Source organism: Nothobranchius furzeri, chromosome 1 (assembly GCF_043380555.1).
Source record: "Nothobranchius furzeri strain GRZ-AD chromosome 1, NfurGRZ-RIMD1, whole genome shotgun sequence".
NCBI classification, from domain to species: Eukaryota; Metazoa; Chordata; class Actinopteri; order Cyprinodontiformes; family Nothobranchiidae; genus Nothobranchius; species Nothobranchius furzeri.
The window spans coordinates 91,732,010-91,755,698 of NC_091741.1; the positions used below are offsets into that span (position 1 = coordinate 91,732,010).

At 40.9% G+C, this 23,689-nt stretch overlaps 3 protein-coding genes across 9 annotated transcripts in view; all 3 read left to right on the forward strand.

Moving 5' to 3' along the window:
• Positions 1 to 85: 85 nt before the first annotated feature.
• Positions 86 to 6,709, forward strand: ndufs8b (NADH:ubiquinone oxidoreductase core subunit S8b). 2 transcript variants are annotated; one of them, XM_015946011.3, is made up of 7 exons: positions 86 to 185; positions 1,009 to 1,057; positions 1,135 to 1,203; positions 1,293 to 1,382; positions 4,999 to 5,171; positions 5,427 to 5,555; positions 5,678 to 6,709. In XM_015946011.3, exons 2-7 carry the CDS (start codon positions 1,009 to 1,011, stop codon positions 5,807 to 5,809), a joined length of 642 nt encoding a protein of 213 aa, XP_015801497.1. In that variant the 5' UTR covers positions 86 to 185; the 3' UTR covers positions 5,810 to 6,709. The 2 variants fall into 2 exon arrangements, with proteins under 2 accessions (XP_015801497.1, XP_070407605.1); XM_070551504.1 differs by having other exon boundaries at positions 138 to 185; positions 977 to 1,057.
• Positions 6,710 to 6,943: 234 nt separating this feature from the next.
• Positions 6,944 to 11,037, forward strand: ran (RAN, member RAS oncogene family). Of its 2 annotated transcripts, none has more exons than XM_015945999.3 (7): positions 6,944 to 7,810; positions 8,646 to 8,703; positions 8,842 to 8,926; positions 9,869 to 9,994; positions 10,091 to 10,278; positions 10,397 to 10,567; positions 10,671 to 11,037. In XM_015945999.3, the coding sequence occupies exons 2-7, from the start codon at positions 8,659 to 8,661 to the stop codon at positions 10,713 to 10,715; spliced, it is 660 nt and encodes a 219-aa protein (XP_015801485.1). In that variant the 5' UTR covers positions 6,944 to 7,810; positions 8,646 to 8,658; the 3' UTR covers positions 10,716 to 11,037. The 2 variants fall into 2 exon arrangements, with proteins under 2 accessions (XP_015801485.1, XP_015801486.1); XM_015946000.3 differs by lacking the exon at positions 6,944 to 7,810 and adding an exon at positions 8,304 to 8,522.
• Positions 11,038 to 14,726: 3,689 nt separating this feature from the next.
• stx3b (syntaxin 3b) overlaps positions 14,727 to 23,689 on the forward strand; it is a 31,779-nt gene continuing 22,816 nt past the window's right edge. The window contains exon 1 of one of the 5 annotated variants that reach the window (XM_054739098.2): positions 14,727 to 15,138. In XM_054739098.2, coding sequence (XP_054595073.1) covers positions 15,109 to 15,138 — 30 coding nt within the window. In that variant the 5' untranslated portion in view covers positions 14,727 to 15,108. The remainder of the gene's footprint in view (positions 15,139 to 23,689) is intronic. The other 4 variants (XM_070555296.1, XR_001571844.3, XM_015945962.3 and 1 more) reach the window with 4 other exon arrangements.

Below are 23,689 nucleotides of genomic sequence, written 5' to 3' on the forward strand. Positions count from 1 at the left end.
TCGTAATGTTGTAATTACTTCCTTTTGTCACTTAAAAAACTATTCAGAGTGGCGTACATAAAGGGGACAGTGTGTGATGAGTTCTGTCAGTAGTGTTGATATCTGAGGAAGAGAAGCGGGATTTACGAGGGACTTTGAATGCAGCACAACTTCGCAGTGTTGATCGTTGAAAGCTCGCGTGAGAGGTAAGGCCTGTGTAGTTTAAAAGGTTATGAAAGGTAAATCTTGTTCTTTTAATGGTCATTTAGACTTTAAAACATACGAAACGCCCTGTTTTTATCGCTTCATTGCATGCGTTCGTTCAAACAACTCGAGGCTAGCTCACTGTTATTGACAAAGGTGACGCTGGTGAGCTTCTGATGTAGCATTTAACATGTAACATTGTGGTTTAACCAACACGTTTCGTTGTTTGGATGAACTGAAGCAAAGCCGCAGAAAGTAACGCGACACAGAAACAACGTTTCATTCGACTGAATCGGAGAGGTCACCTAACTGCTAGTTTAAGGACGCGTTCCGTTCACAGGAAGTCCGAAATTGTTGAAAAGGTTGACACGCCGGTGTACAAGAACACAATATGCCTTAATGGTTGTCGCGGTGTTTTATTAAGAGTTGATGCATGCATAGAAACGGTTTTAAATGAATTATTGTTAGTGTACGTTTCAGGAGCTATACGTGTCTCCCATTGTTTGCCGTTTAAAGATCGCTAATATTTCTACCCAGTTTGAAGCTAAAAAAAAAGCAAATCACCGCGTGGGTTAAAAACGTATATGTGCTTTAAATCAGGCCCGCAGTAGTAATATATTTTATCATATTTTATGAATATAGCAAGTGAATGTGGATAGTTGCTTAATCCTTTAATGTGTTCCAAATTTCCCGGCGTCCCTTGAATGTGGCATGTCTGACGTATATTTGGAGCGCCAGATTGCAGGTTGCTCCTGGTTTAAGGTTTTAGAGTTTTCTTTTTGCTTTTCTATAGTTGGAATTCTCTTTCTGCTTCCCTCCTCGCAGATGTCTGCAGCTCTGAGTTTGCGTCTTTTACGCTGCTACTCAAAACAAGGTACTGAAACGCGTTTGAGTAGTAAAACATACATTAATAGACACATCAGGCCTGTCTAATGTTTTGTGTTTCTCCAGGTGCATTTCTTAACTATGGCCCTTGTGCCGTGCGCACATTCAGTATCAGCGTATCAAGAGGAGGCTATAGTAAGTACTGCACTAAAACATATTTGGACTATCAGGTGACCACTACCAGATTATCTAACCAAACATTTATCTTTTTATTTTCCTGTCAGAATATGTAAACGCTCAGGAGCTGCCAACTGACCTGAAATCCATCACAGACCGGGCCGCCACAACCCTCCTCTGGACTGAGCTCTTCAGAGGTCACTTTTAATGTTGCCGTCACTACTCACTCATAAAGTTAAAGCCAAAGCTTGATGATGTCCTGCTTTTTAATATCATCAAATCGTGTGAGGCAAACGGTCAATTTAAATAAATAGCTTGTGCTTTCCGTTAGGAAAAGCAAATTCACATGTAGTTACATGTTTTACCCAGATAATGGTCTCATGATGACTGTTGTCCAAATGGGTTGACTTGCACTTACTGTTTCTACCCTAGGATGCTTTACATTTAGTAGTTGATTTGATTTTGTGTCATTATCCACCTTACTCTTGGGCCGGCGTTGTGTCAGGGCACCATACTAGTCAGAGGAGCATACGTGTTATCTGCTGGTATGCATCTCTGACTGGTATAGTGTCACTAGGGTTAGGGTAAGAGTTAGGGTGCAGGGTAGGATTACAACTACGCTTGGCCTGTCAGACTGGCATGCACTGTAAATGTGTATGCCAATCTGACAAGGTATGCTGCTTTGACAGAACACTGGCTCATGCAGAGACGATTATGCGCGTAACACCTGGTGAGGTACTGGAAGTAGTGTTTAGCCATTGGCATGCAGGGTGAGCTTTCGTTTCTCATACAAGTTTATTTGAACATTTCAAGATTAAAAAAAATGTATTTGCTCTTGATAAATGTATTTGCTGTTGTACTAACAACCAGAGGAAGTAAAATTTGTAGCTGCAATAGCAATGTTAGGCTGTGTATCATTGCTTGAGGACCCAGTCTTTCCCTGTCTGACTGCATTCTCAACCTGATTAAAGATAATTAAAAAATTACTACAGACATTAGATCCTACAGTTAATTAGTTGATACATAAATTAACTAATTAAAATTAATGCTTAATTTAACTGAATTGTGCTTTTAAATAAAATAGAGCTCAATGTTTAACATTATACATTATCAACTGTTTGTATTTCGTGTCATGTAGAAGCTAAAACTCTGGCTTGGAGATGATGGATTTAAGGCTCTACGTCTGTTTTTTAGTAAAAAAAAAAGATTGTGTCCCACATCATTCTCCAAAACACGACCAACCTTATTACTATGTAGGTACTAATAAGCCTCTGAGCTTTTAAAGGTTGAATATGGAACAATTTAATAAAAATTTATATTTAAAAAATAAAAGAGTGCCTCCACGAGGTGTTTAGAGGTGTGCAAAATGAAGGTACAGTGTTTCCTTTAAAAGCTACATTTTAATTTAAAAAATAATAATGCATTGAACTTATATAGCGCTTTTCTAGACACTCAAAGACGATTTCACACACTCACATTCACACACTGCTAGTGATGGTAAGCTACTTGTAGACACAGCCGCCCTGGGGAGGTCTTGACAGGCGAGGCTGCCATTTGGCGCCGTCGGCCCCTCTGACCACCACTTACACAGGCAAGTTGGGTGAAGTGTCTTGCCCAAGGACACAACAGCAGGATACCCCTGGCGGGAGCTGGAATCGAACCCATGACCCTCCGATCATGAGGCAACCCGCTCTACCACCTGAGCTACTGCTGCCCCAAAAAAATGATCAAATATTTATTTTGACAAGCACGACTCTGGGTTCATGTTTGCCAAACAGTCCGCTCGGCACAGCGAGGCTGGCACTGTGGAAAATGGCGGACTTGGCAAGTCAAGCAGTTGCTTCTGAGCCCAGAAGATGTTCTAAACTGTTTTAAAATAAACGTATTAGTAGAAATTAGTCCTTACCCTGTACGATTCGTCACTGGACGTGGTGCTGGCTGGTAACGTCATGTATCGGATGCAAACCTGTTATGCGACGGCTGGAAACCTTATTCTGTTGTTGCTTCTATAACCTCCACACACTAGATGTCACGTTGGTGTTCATATTCCATATTCAACCTTTCAGATTGTTTATTGCCGTGCCGTCAAATGCGACAAAGTTAGGAAAGTAGCACAAATGCTGCTGTATGTAAGCACTGGCCAGATTTTTGTATCACCCACCCTCTCCAGGGTGACGGTGGCACAGGAGTTAAGGTTGCAGGTTTGAGCCGTTGTGTCCTTGGGCAAGACACTTAGCCCACCTTGCCTGCTGGTGGTGTTCGGAGGGACTAGCGACGCCTGTGTTCGGCAGACCTGCCTGTCAGTGTGACCGTGGCAGCTGTGGCTGCAGTGTAGCTCGTCACCACCAGGGTGTGGATGTGTGTGTGAATGGGTGAATGACCAGTCAGTCACATATTTCCAGTAAGGGCTCAGGGGGGCTAGGAATAAGGTGGACAGGAAATAATTCAGCAAATTTAATTCTGAGGATGACTGCATGGTAATTCCACTCCAGAAAACTAGCTTTCAACAAAAACCAAATGCATCTCCCACAATCAAGGATTTGTGCAGTAGCTGAATGAAGCAATTAGCTGGAATTTTATTTTTGTTTGTTTGTTTTTTTAGGTAATTTTGCTTTTTTCTGCAAATCCAGCTGACATCTCTGATTGGGAGTTTGCCCAACCAATACACATGTGCTTTGTGGATTTGGAGAAGGCTTATGACCGTGTCCCCAGGGGCACCCTGTGGGGGACGCTCCAGGAGTATGGGGTGGGTGGCTTTCTGTTAAGGGCCATTCAGTCCCTTTACCAGAGGAGCGTGAGTTTGGTCCGCATAGCCGGTAGTAAGTCGGACCTGTTCCCAGTGAGGGTTGGACTCCGCCAGGGCTGCCCTTTGTCACCGGTTCTGTTCATCATATTTATGGACAGAATTTCTAGACGCAGCCGTGGTGTGGAGTGTGTCGAGTTTGGTGGCAGGAGAATCTCGTCTCTGCTTTTTGCGGATGATGTGGTCCTCCTAGCTTCATCCAGCTCTGACCTTCAGCTCTTGCTGGGTAGGTTCGCGGCCGAATGTGAAGCGGCTGGGATGAGGATCAGCACCTCCAAATCTGAGACCATGGTTCTCGACCGGAAAAGGGTGGCTTGCCACCTCCGGGTCGGGGGAGAGGTCCTACCTCAAGTGGAGGAGTATAAGTATCTCGGGGTCTTGTTCACGAGTGAGGGTAGGAGGGATCGGGAGATCGACAGGCGGATTGGTTCGGCGTCTGCAGTGATGCGGACGCTGAGCCGATCTGTCGTGGGGAAGAAGGAGCTGAGCCAGAAAGCCAGGCTCTCGATTTACCGGTCGATCTACGTCCCAATCCTCACCTATGGTCATGAGCTTTGGGTAATGACCGAAAGAACGAGATCGCGGATACAAGCGGCCGAAATGAGTTTCCTCCGTAGGGTGGCCGGGCTCAGCCTTAGAGATAGGGTGAGGAGCTCGGACATTCGGGAGGGACTCGGAGTAGAACCGATGCTCCTCCGGATCGAAAGGAGCCAGTTGAGGTGGTTTGGGCATCTGGTCAGGATGCCTCCTGGACGCCTCCCTGGGGAGGTGTTTCGGGCATGTCCTGCCGGCAGAAGGCCCCCGGGTCGACCCAGGACACGTTGGAGAAGTTACATCTCCAATCTGGTCCGGGAACGCCTTGGGGTCCTGCCGGAGGAGCTGGTGGACAAGGCCGGGGAGAGGACGGCCTGGAGCTCCCTAGTTGGGATGCTGCCCCCGCGACCCGGACCCGGATAAGCGGAGGAAGACGAGACGAGATCTCTGATTGATTCTTTGACATGTTCCTTCAGGTTTGGCCATGACCATGAGTTACCTGTTTCGTGAACCTGCCACCATCAACTACCCGTTTGAGAAGGGCCCGCTGTCGCCACGCTTCCGTGGAGAACACGCCCTCCGCCGCTACCCCAGCGGAGAAGAGCGCTGCATCGCCTGTAAGCTGTGTGAGGCCATCTGCCCAGCTCAGGTGAGCAGAAGCATAGTTGTTGTACGGTCAGGAAAATATTGTCCAAAACATTGTAGTGTATGAGAAAAAGGACGTTTGCAGACTTTGATCATTTGAAAGAAACATGTTTGTTTATAATATTAAAGAACAGAAGAAAAGTCCACTCCAGTAAATGCTCTCCAACACAGAGATATAAATGTTTCCATTAGTGAAACGTTCCTAAATTTCCCCCAAACACCAGGATATTTAGTCTGAACTCCCCGTGTCCATCCCCAGGCCATCACCATTGAAGCCGAGACTCGAGCTGATGGCAGCAGGAGAACTACCCGCTACGACATCGACATGACCAAGTGCATCTATTGTGGTTTCTGCCAGGAAGCCTGTCCTGTTGATGCTATTGTGGAGGTGAGAAAAGAGAAAATGTCATCAAACAAAAAGCAACACTTCTTCCACAAAAAAGAATCGCTGCTTACCTTTTCCTATCCAGTATTTGCTGTTTGATATTTTTCTCTCAACCTTCTCCTCAGGGTCCAAACTTTGAGTTTTCTACAGAAACGCACGAGGAGCTTCTTTACAACAAGGAAAAGCTGCTCAACAACGGAGACCGATGGGAGCCTGAGATAGCAGCCAATATACAGGCAGACTATTTGTACAGATAAACCACTTCTTGTAAAAACAAACCATTTTGGCATCATGCTTATGTACATTATAGAAATAGCTACATGTTGTGGAGTTAAAATGCTCATTTTGAAGCAAGCCCAGTAATCATACATTAACTGGCCATAAACAAAAATAAACAAATCTAACAAAAGTTGTTCTAAAAGCTTTTTTATAGGCACACCTTCACTGTTGAGCTTTTTCTGTAAATCATAAAACTTAACTGAGTAACTTAAATTTTCATCTTGTATTTATGACTGGGGGGGGGGGGTGGCTCTGTTGGTTAATCCTTTATTAGAAAAATAACATCTTAAATCATTTAGATCCTGTTGTTGTCAGGAATCAGTCTTGCTGCTTCCCATCTAACTGAGGTTTATATCCTCAGTAATGCGTGTCTCTCTGAGCTAAACGGCTGTTTAGTCTGGTTACATTGGTTAGTCCTTATAATGTGTTTCTGGAAATCATTTCACTATTCCCTCGAGTTCTACTTAGTAAGCATTTTTGCAAAATTTTCTTTATCTTTCGTTATTTTAGATATATGGCAGTTTTTAACCTAATGATGGTCTCATGCGGTAATGATTTGACCTGTCTCCAACTGACTCGACTATTCCTTATCCACAGAATGTTTTCTACTCAGTGGATCAGCCAGGGTTAAATACTACAGCTCTTTTGCCATTGGCTAGAACAGGTTGGGAGCTTTCTTGTTGGTCAGGCACTGTTTGGCTTGTTTTGTTGTAGGATTGGGTTAGTTTGAACTGTTCATGTGTTGAATTCATTTGTTTTTACTCACTGATATTTACAGACACATTAAAACATTTTTTATTGTTTTTAAGTTGAACATTTCAATGTAATGCTTCTCCAGAACAACTGAGGGTAATTAAATAAACCATATTTTAAACCTAGGCTGGTGTTAGATTAGTTGGAGAATTGGGAGTGAAGCATACCTGCAGCTTCTGATTTCAACCTCAACAGAATTGTTTTGACCAGTTTGAAGTGTATTTTTATATAAAGGATATAAGTAATTACTATTTTATTTAGCTTTCTGAATGGACTGAAACATTCAACAGGATTGATGAGCTAACAGCTAGTTTAAGTGCAATCACAACTTGAAAAATGTCATAGCAGTTTAATAATGTAATTTAAAAAGAGTACAAATTAGTTTTAATTCTCTCTGCTTCTTTTGTGCCTCATCAACAGTCATAACATGTTTTTCAGGAAAATTCTTCAAGCTTGTTAGATCTGTTTTATTTAACTGCATGATCTAATATAAAACACAGGCCCAGAATCATTTGAACCTATTACTTGGTCCCATTTCTGTCAGCTCTGGTTTGCAGTTTCCACTAAGGTATGAACTACGGGTGAAATTATACAAATTGATTATGTATTTTTAAACCAGATGAGTTTTAAAGGCCACTCTTTAACCCTGCGTGTTAACTTTGCTACAGGAACAAACAATGGAAGAGCCGGGGTTAAAGCATGGACATAAACACAGAAATGTCTATAGAGTTAAGTAACACATATCATCGGGCATCTGCCTCCCTTCATTACTCCGTAATCTTTAGAGAGCCTGAAAGGGGTTCCTGAAGTAGAGAAGTACAGAAAGACACTGGTGTCTGGGAAAGGCTCCTCCTGTCAAAACCTCCTTTTAGTGCAAATGTCAAATTTATGATTTATAACCCCGAAGGTCCTTGGAAGTTTTCAGAAAAGGGCAGAAACCTTTGAACAACAAAAACTAGCTGGCTTCTTATCGGGCCCATATGTCTTGATCAACACTTTAAAAACATGATATATACGGTTTAATCTCTAGAAGTGTTGCTTTGAGAACAAAGCAGCGGAGTGCGCATCGTGAAGGTATATCAGACGGATGCTGATTCATGTTCTATATTTTATGCGTTTTTGGCGCTGCGGAGGCCACGTGACCAGGGCGGAAAGTGACTCATAGTCCACGCTGAATCTGCCGCGAACGCAGCCATTTACTCTTTCCTCTCTTCGCAGTGACACCGGTGAGTCGCTAGTTTCCTCTTCAATTGAGGGCCTTCCTAAATGTCAAGTTTGGATTGTTTTTAAGTCACTAAGAATGAAACAAAACTTTTTGGGTTATTTTCTTCTTTTGGGTTAAGGTCGTTTTGCATGTGCAGCCTTAACAGCAGTTGAGGGGGAAAGGCCGTCGCATTTTTTGTGCTACCAGCTAACGGGGAAGAATGGCTTCCATGCTGTGCTAGCTGTGAGGCTAGCGAGCACAGCAATGCTCCATTTCACGGCTTTGTTCTGGGATATTTGTTCCTATTACTCTTATTTGTGTATATTTGCCAGGGAGTTTTCACAATTTTTTCTTGTTCGCAATTAACGTTATTTACGGAAGGCGTCTTGTTTAGACCAGAAATTGACGGCAACATGGAACGCATTAGCTTCTGTGACTGTCTGATTGTTCCAGTCGAACCTGAAAAAGTGCGCTCAGGCATCATATGGCGCACTAAACTAACGCCTGTTAGCTTGAAGGCTAGTTGGTAACCGCCAGTGCTGAGGCTTTTGGGGGGCACGGTAGCTTTGTTTTACTTTATATTTTGGCACACCGGAGAGCAGTTAGAGGCTGTTTGTTGATGCGTTAGCAAGCTTTCATAAATTATAACGTCGCATTTGAACATGTCGGAACGTTAGCTTGGATAGAACATGCTAGAAGTTATCCCTTAGCTGTAAACTCGTCTGTACAGAATGGTGCGTGTTCAAAGCCCCGTGTGAACAATATTCCCAGAATGCCAAATTGAGTTATTGAGAATCTTTAACTTAAATCAACGTATAGATAACACTAACGGTAGATTCCCGCCTTGTTTGTTTCAGAATATTTGGAACCATGGCTGACTCTATGGGACAGTGTGTACCTGTGGCGGTGTTCAAGGTAAGAATCTACTTCTTAAGAATGATGTTAAGTATGATCTAATTATGGCGCGTGAGGGCAAAAATGTGTGCGTTTTAGCTGAGGTAACTGGTGTACCAGCACAAACCGGTCAGTAGATAACTGGTCTGTTCTTCACAGCTGGTGTTGGTCGGAGATGGAGGCACGGGAAAAACAACTTTTGTGAAGAGACACATTACAGGAGAGTTTGAGAAGAAGTATGTTGGTGAGTAACCTGAGAAAGTTAAATGTAAACTGTACAAGACTAACCCAGTGTTTGTTTTTACCAAATTAGGTTTGCCACTAATGTTTAGAACATCACATTTACAGAAAATATTGTAAAATCGCTGCATCACAAGTTTATGACACAGACGTGTAAAATGCACAGTTCTGGTCTTCCTGTGAAATTAGTGTTTGTTGAAATTACTTCATAAAACAAGTGGTTTTTATTATTCTTGTAGTTGAAAGATAAACACAACTATTTCATGTCCATGTTATTTAAAACCATTCTCTTATCAAGTCTATGAATAATAGGCCAAATAAGAATGACTGTCCTCAGTAATCCCAAAGAGTGCAAAAATGCAGAAATTCTAAGTACTAGTTACTCCATATAGCTAGCTATAAATGACTTCCAGCATCAGTCACATAACTGATTGTAGTAGATGGAAAATCAAGCAATACCAACCTTTTTATATATTAGTTTAACAAACTTGGTGTCATTCTGCAATGTCTGAAATTCTACAACTAACAGCTGCTTTGGGTTGGTGATGTTTTTAAATGGAAAACGGTAAAACAATGAGTCAAACATTATTTTTTGTGAAACTATACAGGGTTTAAACTTGTAGATAACATCTTTGTCCTAATTTATATTGAAAAGAATTGAATGGGAGAGAAGGGAGATCCTGGATGAATACTGTTCCCGGTATTATAAATATATTAACATGTCAAACATTCAACATAAAGATGATGAATAATGTGTACTTTATTGATCCCCTTGGGGAAAATCATTCTGTTTGATTCATTCATGAGAAGCATTAAGCTACCATTTCTATGCCACCTGGGATCTGTTTTCTAGTTTATAACTTGTATCATAATTCTAGGATTAAAGTTCATTTGACCCTCTCTGTGAGTTTAGATTAATTTCTTGATCTCCTGCATCTTTTTTTAGCTACTCTAGGAGTAGAAGTGCATCCCCTGATGTTCCACACCAACAGAGGACCCATCAAGTATAACGTTTGGGACACAGCTGGTCAGGAGAAGTTTGGAGGGCTGAGAGATGGCTACTACATTCAAGGTGCTTCTTCAATCTTTAATCATGATACCAGCAGCTGGATGCATTTAGTGTCACCTTTCTTCTTCATTTGATCAAATGTACCCGCTCCTCCTACAGCTCAGTGTGCTATCATCATGTTTGATGTCACCTCTCGAGTCACCTACAAGAACGTGCCCAACTGGCACCGTGACTTGGTCCGCGTCTGTGAGAACATTCCCATTGTCCTCTGTGGCAACAAGGTAGACATCAAAGACAGAAAAGTCAAAGCCAAAAGCATCGTGTTTCATCGCAAGAAGAACCTGCAGGTAAAGGCAGCTTTCTAACGAGTTTGTGCTCTACGTTGTTGTGCGAATGTTTTTGCAAATTAATAACGTTTTAGCTTCATTTGGATTAAAGTATTTGTTTTGACGGCTCTGCCCCCAGTACTACGATATTTCTGCCAAAAGTAACTACAACTTTGAGAAGCCTTTCCTGTGGTTAGCAAGGAAGCTGATCGGCGACCCCAACCTGGAGTTTGTGGCCATGCCTGCCCTCGCTCCCCCAGAGGTCCAGATGGATCCTTCCCTTGCCGCTAAATATGAGGAAGAGCTTCAAGTGAGTAGAGCTGTGGTTGCAAATCCAGCATCTGTTCATCTGCACTAAACACTCAAATGGAACAAAGTGGGTTTTGCAGCTGAAATGTTTTTTTTTTTTTCAGGTTGCATCACAGACAGCACTCCCAGATGAAGAAGATGACCTCTAACCTGTTTTCTGTTCCCCCCCCCCCCCCCCCCCCGCGCTGTGGACAGGAAGTTGTTGGAGTTTTGTCCCTTTACTGTCAAATCCCTTTGCAGATTTTTTTTATTTTTGAAATTTTTGTTTTAAAATTTAGAAAAACTTTGTGCAGAAGTTTGTGGCTCTAATTTCACTGTATGGCACACCCACCCATGTTGTTGATGGCATGAAAACATGCTACTCTTTGTCAAGCACCCTCCACTGCACATATCCAACTCACAAAATGCTGTTTGGTGTACTGGAAGCACTAAGGGGAAGAAACTTTGAATAAAAACATTCTCAGTAGAAAATCTGTCTTGCTTCAGTGGTTTCAGAAGTGTGAGATAACCCACGAGTAATCAACGGTGCATATCACTAACTTGTAAATTTATTAAATAAAATAATCTTCAATAATCAGATGTTTCTCTTGAGCATCAGGTTTGTATAAGAGCTCTAATTTAGCCATCAGTTTGGACGTCTGTCATTCTCTGGACAAATGGATTACATTTCTCGGCACTATCATTTGTAGCTCCCTCAAATTGAAACGGCACCCAGAACAGATTTACAAAAAAAAAGCCAATAAAACTCAAAGTAGAGAGTAAGGCACAGCGTCCTTGTACAGTTCTGTACCACTTTCAAAGTATACTCGCCTCATCCATAGTCTGGTATGGTAATCTGGACTCCCAACTCAAGAGAAGACTACAATGCACAACAGACAAATCATCTAAAATTATAGGCCATACACCACCTTCCATTGACACGTGTACCATAGATGCATCAAAATCACCTTGGACCACTCACCCTGCACATCTGTTCACACTGTTACCTTTGGGAAGACACTCCAGGTCTTTACAATAAACTAGATTCAAAAACAAGTTTTTTTCCCCCTAACTGCTATTCGGTCACTATGTTAACTGCTTAATGGTTTAGTTTGTCCCTGTCTGTTTATTTTTTACATTTGTTTATTGCATCCCATGTCACAGGACAGCAGTAGAGCAGGTTGTCCAGTAATCAGAAGGTTGCAGGTTCGATCCTGGCTTCGGCCAGAGAATGCTGCTGTTGTGTCCTTGGGCAAGACACTTAATCTGCCTCCTGCTGGTGGTGGTCAAAGGGAGTGGTGGCGCCAGTGTTTAGCAGACCTCTCCTCTCAGTGCACCCAATGTGGCTACATTGTAGCTCATCACCAGTCTGAACGGGTGAATGACTGAAGTGCCTTGGGGGAGGGTTGTAGAACCCTAAGAAGGCGCTGTACAAATACATTTAGACAGAACTGTGAGCATGTCATGCTGCACCAGAAACGAATTCCACCAACTTGTGTGGCCATTAATAAATGAATCTGAAACAGAATTATCTAAAGCAGTTGAACGTTTGTGTGTGTGTGTGTGTGTGTTCCAAGTACTGTGCAAACGTCTGTTTTAACTAGAGGTTGACTGATGATGGTTTTTCTGTTGCGATATGTGGAGTTAAAGTCCGTTAATTTTTGAGGGGTCGATTTTCGTGGCTGATATCTAGATGTTTTATTTGCATGATAAAACGTCACTAATATCAGTTAAAGCACAACATTTTAGAAGCTGAATCAGTTTTGAACACTTGAATGATCAGTCTACCTCTAAATTTGACTCACTGTCACACATCTGATAACATAATGAATACAAACTGTCCCCCAAGTAAAAACTGTCATGGCCCAGTTTAACAACTGACTTTGATTTATCACTTGCGTAATTTGCCTGTAGACTCTTGATGTGTATGCATGAAGATACATGTCTGATTGTTTGAGAACTCTTAAAACAGAATTTTTTTTTGTCATTAAAAAAATCATGTGTGTTTTTGTATCAAAGGTGCATTAACAACCTTGAAGTATCATGCCTTTTGGGTATAGGGGGTTGTTCTCCTGCTGTCCACTAGGTGTCAGGCTTACCTTAATTACCGGATTATGTAATGTTTGCTGAGTGTGCTGATGCTGTTCCCACATCATTCATCCTCCATAGGTTCAGACTGTTGACCTTAAACCTGTTTCACACATCTTAAAACATAAAACAACCAGGTACGAATAAGCTGTCAACTGTAAATGGAACACGATATGTTTATGCCTACTCCATCAAGTATAAGAGGCTGGCCGAAAAACAGAAAGTTTGTTGTGAGATTAAAGTTAAAGCCATCATCTCTGTATTTTAATGTACTACCCGATGCAGGAAGTGTCCCGTGAACTTTATTTTTGTCTCAACTTAAAACTAATTTACCAAATCCAAACTCCATCTAGTAAGCATTGTCACTGGGATACTACTGTAGGGACAGTAGTAGCTCAGGAGGTAGAGCGAGTTGTCCAGCAGGCAGAGGGTTGTAGGACTGATACCGGCTGCTGACGGAGAATGCTGCTGTTGTGTCGTTGGGCAAGACACTTAACCCACATTGCCTGCTGGTGTTGGTTGGAGGGGCCGATGGCGCTCCAGGGCAGCTGTGGCTACACTCTAGCTCATCATCACCAAGATGTGAAAGACTGTATTGTAAAGTGCCTTGGGGGGTTCTAGGACTCTAGAAGATATACAAAATACAGGCTGTTTACTATTTTTGCCATTCTGTTTGAAAACCATGTGAAAATCTAAAATTCCAACATTCTCGACTCCACATTCTGATGTTTGTAGACTCTTCTGTTTTACTATTAAACTGGAAATAGTGATTCTGGGAACTTTTCTAGTGTGTTTGCTCAACAGACCATTTGAACCATTTGGTTAGCAACAAAACGTCAGTCAGTAGCACAAATAAGAAGTACTCGCTGCAGCTATATGAACAAAAAGAAAAAAAAATCATTGATCTTTTGTAAGTTATCAGCTGTCATTTTAGCGGATAGTCAGCAACTGGAAATTATTACAGAGAAATAGATTCAAATGTTGCCAGTTAATCATGACTGCCTTGTTAAAGATGGTTGCTCTATTTATTTCAGCAGAGCTAAAGGAAGTGTTTGTCTGAAAAGGGTGGTGTTTGTGCAGCTCTCCTTTGTCCTAGCATTGAGCTCTGGGAGCTCCAGAGTGGAACATCCTTCCTTTTGATGTCTGTTTGTTCAGTTTCTCTGAGTCATCGACTTACATCGCTGCCCCATCAGCAAATAAAATTCCTCCCTCCACCATAGACTTACACAAGATAAGAGCTTTTAATTGTGTTGCTCCATTTTCTTTGAATAACCTTCAGAACTGGTTTCACCAAGTGATGACTATCTGGGCAAATTTATCTGTTTTAGTTACTGAATCTTGCAAACCTTTATTTTTCATGATTTAAAAAAATGTATTGTTTTAATTGTCTGACATTGTGCTGTCTCTGTAACTTTATATTCTTTGTTTTGTCCTTGTGATGCCTCCTGGAACAGGCCACTCTTGGAAATGAGTTTTTTCACCTGGCTTAATAAAATATTTAATAAAAAGATTGTTGCAGCAACAATCCCTGATAGTTAAAAAATAAACTCTTTTGTTTTTCATCTCATGAACAAGTCCACAGTTTTATTTATTTTCTGCAGGCCAAGAAAACACCCTGGTGTCCCTAGGTTCCTTCTAGTTCCACCCTCTCATCCTAATGCAAACAGTGTTCCTTCTTTAATCCACAGTCATCTCCTTTGACTTATTTGTGTTTAAGATTAGATCAGATCAGATCAGTTTTCTGTGGATCATGGATCTTTTACCCAGGATTACTGAGATTTAGCACCACGTGCGAAATTACACACAAATTTCAACAACCATGTTAGAATGTGCCTCAAACCCCATTCTCTGAACAAATCCATGTACATGATATATGAAGAAAATAAAAATAGAACTGTCAGAATACTGCAGTTTATATTATGTTCTGATATTTTTATGTAATATCTTAACTCGTTTTGCATTTTATGGTAATGAAATTTAGACCGAACTCCGAATATTCGAGTAGAAACTTTTTGCGGCGGTTATTCCTACATTACCTGAACGCATCAACCGGTGCAGGTGGTTTAAGGCGTGGCCTTATCCAGTAGACGGAGACTTGTTTGCGCATGCGTGAGCCAGAAAAGTGCGTTTTAGAATGATTACTGACGGCCAGTGGAGAGGCAGATTATACGGCTCTACACAACTGTTGTTTTAATCCCCTGAAAGAAGAGATTTAGCAAGAAAAAACACTGCCTTCAAACCCAGCAGCCATATTGCATGGAAAAACGACTGAAAGATTCCAGTTTTCCTCAAAAAGTAGAAACCTTTTCCAAGACTTTTGGGGAGTTTAATTTTCCTCCTTGCCAGCGGTGGGTTCTGTGCAGCAGCTAGCTTGCCAGCTGGCTGAAGAGTCCGGAGAGTTTCAGCAAATTTCCAGCCATTTTGTGCGGTTTTGAGGGGATATTGTTGGCGCCCGTGTGTTAAATAACTCTAATAATGAAGGACCGATTGGAGCAACTGAAAGCGGTGAGTCAAAGTCCAGGAAATGTAGTTTCTCAACTTTGTCTTCAACGTCTCACCAAGTGTGTCCATTAGCTTCAAAATTAAGCGTTTCTTCAGCAAAACATTCATTTTTATCAAGGCTGTTCGAGCTAAAACTTAATTTCCACTGTTTATTCAGTCCAATTAATCACAGAATTATGAATATTTGTGCAAGTATTAGGCAAAGTGATGACTCATGTTTGGTAAAGAAGAAAAAAATAATTTAAGGTTTGAAAGTCTACTGTTTAGTACAGTCTCACTATATATTTTACTGGTTTAATGATACTAGTATTTCATTTTTCAGTTACCACCTGGGATTTCACATTAAAAAATGACATCAGCTGAACATTTCAGCTTTAATTATTATTTATACCAAGGCTAGTAATTGATTAATCAATTAGTTAATCACAATAAAATCCATTTAGTTGTAAGAGTCCACATTTAATTTGTCCTTTCATTCTTATTAGAAACGAAAACCAGCATAAAGTTGGCACAATTGATCATCAGGTGTTTTAATAAGAGTCATTTGTATGTCACTTAGAAAGTTATAAAACAGTTGCTCTAGATTTTTGATGGATAGATGTTTCCAAAGTGAAAATTATTTTGTAATTGTGAAAAAAGATCACATTTGAAGAAAACGATGAAAAGGGCGTAAAAAATAGCAGCTCTTGGCTTGATGGAGCTGAGGGCTACATGTTTGTCTCAAGAAGAGATGTGACAACCTAACATGTTTGGCTATATATTTTTAGTGTTTAAACTAGCCAACTCTTAACTTAATGGTTTGATTTAGTTAACTGGTATTGTACTGTAGATTATTCATGTTGCTGTCAGCATTTTCTCCTTGACTTTCCTTCTTAGTGTTTAACTTTGTGTCCATAATCCTGACTGTATATGTGTGACTCTGTCCTAATGCTGATGCCAGTGTTTGTCCAAGCCAGCTAGAGCAGATCACCCGACCTGTAAACCTGCAGAGTTACAGGACGACACCAAAACCCTGTTGTATTATAGATTTTATGGCCTTCCTCTGTTCTCTTCATTAGACTACACACGCTTGTCCTATTTTACATATAAACCAAGTCAAAGCTGGACATTTTTAATTACATAAACTTGGAAACATTTTACTCTGATTGAGTCATTGTATTGTCTGGTATAGCTGTATAATTTTCAGTTCTAACGCTGTGGTTCAACTCCAGATCAGGACAAACGGGGCGATTGTGATGGCTCTGTGACATATGGAGTCTTTAAATTCCAATGTCAGATTTCAGCTTTGCATCAAGACAAATCCCTATTAAGTCTATTGGCTTCTGCTGTCCATCGTTCATGTCCTGCTGGTGGTGTTCTTCAAAACGGGAACAGCTGTGACAGTGACTTCTATTTTAGAGGAAATCACTTATCCTGAAATCGCTAAAAGGAAAAATACCAATACTTAAATGGACTTTACAGACTTTTGAATTTTTATGCTCGCGATTGCCCCCTCAGGCCAAAAGCATAACGGCAGCTTCAGGCTCGTGCACGAGGCGCGCATGCTGTACGTGCACACTCCTTAGCGCAGCTAATTAATTAAATAATTTGGTTATGTACCTTTCTCTTCAGCACAGCCGACAAAGGTTTAAGATGGGTCAGTCCTCCTGCATGCTCAGATCATGCCCTTCCCTTGCTTGAAAAATTGTTCCAAAATGAAAGTTGAACGCACATCTTTTTTATCTGTGAATTCAATGCCGTTCGGCGAGTCTCAAATAAAAATTTGGGCATCTTACTGTAAAAAAATATACCATTAATGTAAAAAAGAAACTCTAAATAAACTATGTTCACATGCAGAATCAAACCCAGTTCTTCTGCATGAGAGTCAGACACCTTACAAGGTGAGCTACACACCAGTAACATTCATAGCATCTGTGACTTTTATATCCTTGATAACACCTGAAACAACGTCAAACCAAAGAACGGTTCAGAGCGAAAATGGCTATTTTGTTGTTATTTTGCTGGAAACATCTAGAAGAAAGTTCTACAGAAAGTAGCTAAAGGTCCTCAGAAATGTAGCTAGGTTTGTCACTAGGCGTTAGGAACAGCGGCAAAGTGGCACTGCCTCTCTCTGCGGCTAAAGCTATGGATAGCAAATGCTACGGGCGATGCCTGAGCGTGAACGCACATGAAGCAGCCTGCTCGACCCGAGCATCTCTCTTTTTCTGTGATTTTACAGAAAAACAGGCAATCACAGTAAAAATGCCAGGGCTCATTCTACAGGACCAGGGCATTGCCGGAGAATGTATGAAGAAGAAATTTATTATTTCTATACATGTTTTTGCTGTCAAACTTCCATAATGTCCCTTTAACATCTCTTCCATAGACCCACATTTTTATTTGTTGTGAATATATTTGTATTTTATTATAGTTGGACCTCATGGGCATAGAAAAATTATTAGTTTCTTTCTTTATTTAATTGATAAATTTATTTTTTCTGAACTGTATAGATGACATAATAATAGTATTATTACTATTATTACATTAATAACAATAATACTAATACCAATACTACTACTATAATTATCACTACCAATAATATTAATAATAACAAGAATGGTAATATGAACAATCATTTAGAATTTTAGCTCATTGTACTAGGCCTTCCTCCTCCTTGTACCTTGGAAAGATCTGCTTGTGCTGTCTTTTGAACACAGTCATCCCTGGACATTGCTTTAGTTCTTCAGTTTGTTCCAGAGTTTCACTCCACACAGACAGACAAAAGGATTTTAAAGCAGTGCAGACTCTAGATTGAGTTTCAACTCCCCTCTTAACTGATACCTCCTTTCTTTTACAGAAATGTTTTAAGATGTTATCTAAAAGCAGATTGTGAGTTATAGGGCTGCAACAACGAATCGATAAATTCGATGAAAATCGATTACTAAAAGCGTTGGCAACGAATTGCGTCATCGATTTGTTGTGTTGTGCAATTCTTCCAAAAGCCCCCTCCCCTCCTGCCCGCCGTTGCGCGCAGACCGGTGGAGAGCCGGCAGGTGTTTGTAAGAGGAACATGGCAGAAGCAGCGAGACCCCAAAAAAGTAAAAACTTCTAAAGTTTGGGAGCATTTTCAGTTAAATCAGGCGAAGACATGCAACGTTTGTAGGTCAGACTTAGCATGGCATGGGGATACTACGGTGATGATGCAGCGTCTTAAACGCAAGCATGTCAGAATCATCAGCGAGGAAGGAGAGAGCTCGGTGTCCGGGTAAGTAAAAAACTTTTCAAAAGTGATTCACCCAAGCCCCGGATTATTACACAGGCTAGACATGCCCTAAGCTCGTAAAAAAGTCTATAAAATTGTAAGCGCGACGCTATTAGATAGGCGGGGGGGGGGGGACTCGCGCCACTGCGAACCGGTTCCGCCGTCACATTCCCGCAGAAACTGGTTGATCACACCGGGGCCAGACTACTAACATGTGGCTTTACAACCTCAGTGTCCTCACAAGCGAAAACGCTTTTAAAAGGGAGGGAGGAGTCCTAACTGTTGCTGCCGGCGTGTTGTGTGCGTGTAGTTATATACTGGTTAACCCTTTGGTGCATAATGGTCACTACAGTGGACAGGTACTCAAAATTGTTATTTATTTGTTTTTGCTATTAAGCACAGCTGTTGAAGACTTTATTGTATTTGAGCCCCTCCATTTGGACTTCAGTAAGTCAAGCCAACATATTTCATGTTCAGAATGCACGTGGTCCACTAAGGTGGACCTGTAATAAATTATTTGTAAATTATAACATTTTACAAAAAATATTTGTTGAAATTTGTTTCATTCACACCTAAAGATGAATGAAAAAAATTGTTAAAAAATCATGGCTGAAGATTTCATAATTCATGCATCAAAGGGTTAATATATTTTTGGGTTCAGTTGCTTTCATGTGTCCTAATGTGAGTCTATTTGGGATCATTGGAATGATCAGCAGCATCTCTTGATGTGACTTTAAGGCAGTTGCCCAGGGCATCATCACAAGGAGGATGGCATTCATTTACTTTTGTTTTATTTGGTATTTTTCAGTCATTTTTGGAAATAGTGATTAATTCACAGCCTATGTTTAATTTCATTTAAAAATTAGTTGTTTGACATCCCCAATTATAATAAATGTCTACAGATGAGATCAAACAAAACAGATGAGAATTGCCCTTAAAGAGCAAGTCACCCCCAAATAAACTTTTTTTTGCTGATAAACTAAATAAACGAGTGTCTAATTGTGCTGCAGACACGTGTCGTCAATAATTTGGCACTTCAGTGCATCTTAGTTAAAATTTAAATATTCTGCCTAAAACTGGCAGTGTTGTGCCGTTGTCAGGTAAAAACTCTGCACCGTATTTTAATTTAAATCTGCCACCGCTATTGGCTAAGAAGTATGCTATGATGTAAAGTGGTACATTATGATGTCACAATGCTGTCGTGAGCCTGAGTGTGTGTGTATTTGTTAGCGGCTTCGCCCTCTCGGTCTGCCAGGCAACAGCATGTGTTGCATTTTTCAAACATGAAGCGGGAGTGGAGTTAGACTCTGGTAGGGGTTGACTTGCTCTTTAAGCTGTTTAACTTGGACCAAGCATTTTAGGTCACAGATAGGTGTAGCTTAAGGTCTCTGTCTATACACCTTATAAGACAATTTAGGTGATGGCATGTTGGTTTTCTGCTATTGAACTGTTTTCTAATAATGTTGTGTTTAAGTGAAGGAAGGAAGGAGAAAAATAACGTTTCCCTAGCAGTTTTAAAAAATGTCCCTATGTAATCCGATTAATCGATTAATCGTGTCGAGACCCCATCCGATTAATCGATTATCCAAATAATCGTTTGTTGCAGCCCTAGTGAGTTACCTTATACATTTGTTGGGCTGTTTGAAAATACACTAGATCATAACAATTTAAGATTTGTGATTTTAGGAATAATGGCTTTGTGTGCTCTTTATAGCCCACTTTATGAATTATTCTTAAAGGTCTTCTTTGTAACACATATAATGATGATAATGAGCATTTATATGTATTTCCCCATACTTCTACCTCATAGTTTAAATATGCAGCAAGCAAGGCATAATTGGTTAGTTCAAAATTAAATGGAGCAAAGTTGGCAAATATCCTAAAATAAGTCACAAAAAAATACAAAATCTAAAATTATAATTCAAAATGAAGTCTCGTTATAAAAACTGTACTAAATTGAAGAGAATAGCAAAAAAGTTCAATGATTATTTTGTTGTTTTTACATTAAAATTGAATGAATACATAGATTTATGCCTTTATAAACTTGACTTTTTGCATTCATTAATACAATTTCAGTCAAAAGGACTTTATTAAAAAGTCAAATGGTCCTTTTGTTGTTATTATTATTATTAGTCCGAATTAATTACAAACCCAAATCGAACAGTCACTGATATATAAAGTGTAATGAGCTATAAGAATGGCTTTTTCTTCTACAGATTAAGACAATGGCAGGGTTCACGTCTATCTACAGTTCTTTAAAAAGCTTTTTACAGTAAGCCATTTATGGTAAAACAACTTTAACATAAAACAGAAGTAGGTCTGCCCACTTTCATAGGATGTATGAAAACAAACAGATTTAGATCCTCATTTCTATTTAAAATGTAACCATTTGCTAATTTATTTATGCTTGATAACTCTTGGCTCATACCTCACCAATAACACCAATAAAGAATTTTCCTAGGACTAGTTGTTAAAGATCCCTTTCAGCACAATAATTGAATGAAAACTCGGTGGAGTGAGCTTTGCCATAGATTTCGTGGTGAAATCGGTGCAACACATCTTCTGTTGGGTGCCCCAACCTCATTGGGTGTTTCGGCCAATTATCACAATAAATCTATATTCAGGCTATCTGCTGGGTTTTGAAAGTATTAAAAGTTGATTAATTGATTTAAAGAAAATGATTACAGTTTAAATCTATTAAAGTCTTCAATCGATGTAGTAAAGTCAAAGGTCTGGAAATCCTAAAACCCACTTTAAATGATTCTTTCTAATTGTAATCAGTCACTCTGAGTTTCTCACACAGGCTGAACATGAAAATAGTCTCCTACACCTATCTCCTGCATTAGCTTCCGATAGAAAATTGACGGTGAAACTCTAGGATCTACTGATCTACGTCATACTGTCACTAACTTTCATGGACTCATCCATCTTGACTCATGACAGGGAAGGCTGTTGTTGGTTTAGCGTCCAGGAAACAACAGAGAACTTCTTGGCTAGTAGGAACTACCAGCAATAGCTCAACAGGTTGAGCGGGTTGTCTAGTAATAGGAAGGTTGCAGGTTCAATCCCGGCTCCGGACAGAGAATTCTGCTGTTGTGTCTTTGGGCAAGACACTTAACCCACCTTGCCTGCTGGTGGTGGTCAGAGGGACCAGTGGCGCCTGTACTCGGCAGCCTCGCCTCTGTCAGTGTGCCCCAGGGCAGCTGTGGCTACATTGTTATTGTAATATTGGTTTGGGTTATATATCGCCACATTAGCATGTAAATGCTGAACCAATCTGGAATAAAGAGGGTTGATACAGGACAAATGAGTAAAGAAGAGAGGAAAATAAAAACGACTAGGAAACCAACTTAAAAACAGCAACCAGCTGCTGCGCCTGTAAAGAAACATTTCTAAGAATCATCAAGAAAACATGGGATGAACAACATGTAAACCATGAACAACAAACATCAAGCATGTGTCCGTGTGTGTGCTGGGATGTGAAGTGTGAGACCTCTTGGAATGGGACGATCTACTTAAACTCACGATACGATGCACCTCGATATGTCTTGAGTCACGAAACGATATCAAATAAGAAGAAAAAAAAATATTACTGTATAATAACTTGTTTATTTTTTTTCCAGTTGCACACAGGGAAACACAAGGCCTAATAGGCCAAACACAAGCAAGAACACCCTTAGTGCTGCTTTAACGCTTGGTTAACTTATCTCCGGACTGGTTAAACTAACATATCAACATGTTTTGGTGTAATCAGTGATCTTTGAGCAGACACAATGTCTCCTGCCATGGAAGACACGCTCACTGGGCACTGATGTAGCAGGAATGCAAATGTAGGCTTTGGCATGGGGAGCAAGTATGGGGTAAGCATAAGCATTAACTTTCCACCACTCAAGTGGACTTCTGTTGAGTGGGATTCCCATCCCACTCCTGTAGGAGAGTATCTCTATTTCAATCCCTCTGCTGGTCTGCACTGTCTCAACAGCAGTGTAGGAGCTCCCATGGAGATCTTCCAATGCAGTCTTTGGTGGGAGAGGCTGTGTCACATCCTGCATCTGCCTTTCTTCTTCTACTGGCTCTTCCTGGCTCTGCTCTGCTCCCTGTGCTGCCTCAACCATGGCCCTAGCCTGCTCTGCTGCTGCCCCTCGGGAATGATACAGCCAAGCCTATCTTACTGGCCAGATTCACAACATGCACCAAACACTTGATGTGAGGGTGGAGACCGCTCTCTCACAGCAATGTCCATGTTGCTCGTGTTGTCTGTGACACAAGCAATGGTTGTGTGTGGCCTTGTTAGCTCCCACTCACTCTGTGAATTTCTCAACACTTGAGCTATGTTAACACCAGTATGACTTTCACTTAGCTCACGAGTTTGCAACACAAAGCTTTTACTCTCCCGTTTTTCATTGATGATTTGTGCCGCGATGGTGACATAACTCTGTATTGCATGTGAGGTCCAGCCGTCGTTGGTCAGAGCGACGCAGTCGGCATTTTTTAGACACTCTTTCACGCTTTGTTTCGTTTCATTGTAAATTTCTGGGATTACCTTCTCAGAAAAATGTCCTCAGCATGGCATCTTAAACCTGGGCTCCAGCACCTTGAACATTTGGATGAATTTTCTGTTCTCTACTGTGTTAAATGGAGCCTTTATTTATTTGTTTATTTATTTATTTTCTTCCGGCTCTTGGAGGGTGCAAACACTTTTTTCCTCCTCTCCTCCATATCTTATCCTCAAGGCCCTTTGTCCGTCTGTGTGTGCTGGGTGCACGGCTGCTTTTGCATTTTTCTAGAAAGTGGAAAATGAAATTCACTAAAATAGATCTTGTCAGTTTGTCTCTCAATGTGATTAACACAATTTTTTGAACGATGAGAACGGGAGAAGGGGCTCCCGGATGCCCCGCCGGGACAGACCCAGTTGGACACATCATGGACTCCTAGAAACAGTGGCACTTGATTTGTCTATCTCAGCTGTCTGTGGAGGACTCTGAAGATGTGTGGATATTCGTGGTGTTGGTGTCAGGTTTCCTGCTCATTGGCCTTGGAGGCTACCTGGCTTACCGGAAAATTAACGAGCTGTCGAGGAATATTGGCCTGCTCCCAGAGCTCAGAGATGGTTTGCACTGCGCTGTGAATTCACAGACTCACATAATTGTCGAGATGAATCGTAAGCTTGGGACTTTGGCCGAGATTCATTCATTGGCACAAAAGATGGATGCCATCAAGGATAGAGTGGACGAATCAGCACGGATTGGGATAGATTAATGCCCATTATTGGGATTTTGAGAGGTTGAGGACCAACAAACTGTAAGACAGAGA

Bases quoted from the DNA above. Each gene is read 5' to 3' on its own strand.
- ndufs8b (XM_015946011.3), top strand. From the start codon at position 1,009: ATGTCTGCAGCTCTGAGTTTGCGTCTTTTACGCTGCTACTCAAAACAA. The intron at 1,204-1,292 runs GTAAGTACTGCA...TTTTCCTGTCAG, and splicing joins CGTATCAAGAGGAGGCTATA to AATATGTAAACGCTCAGGAG. The intron at 1,383-4,998 runs GTCACTTTTAAT...ATGTTCCTTCAG, and splicing joins CTGGACTGAGCTCTTCAGAG to GTTTGGCCATGACCATGAGT.
- ran (XM_015945999.3), top strand. From the start codon at position 8,659: ATGGCTGACTCTATGGGACAGTGTGTACCTGTGGCGGTGTTCAAG. The intron at 8,927-9,868 runs GTGAGTAACCTG...ATCTTTTTTTAG, and splicing joins GTTTGAGAAGAAGTATGTTG to CTACTCTAGGAGTAGAAGTG. The intron at 10,568-10,670 runs GTGAGTAGAGCT...TTTTTTTTTCAG, and splicing joins AATATGAGGAAGAGCTTCAA to GTTGCATCACAGACAGCACT.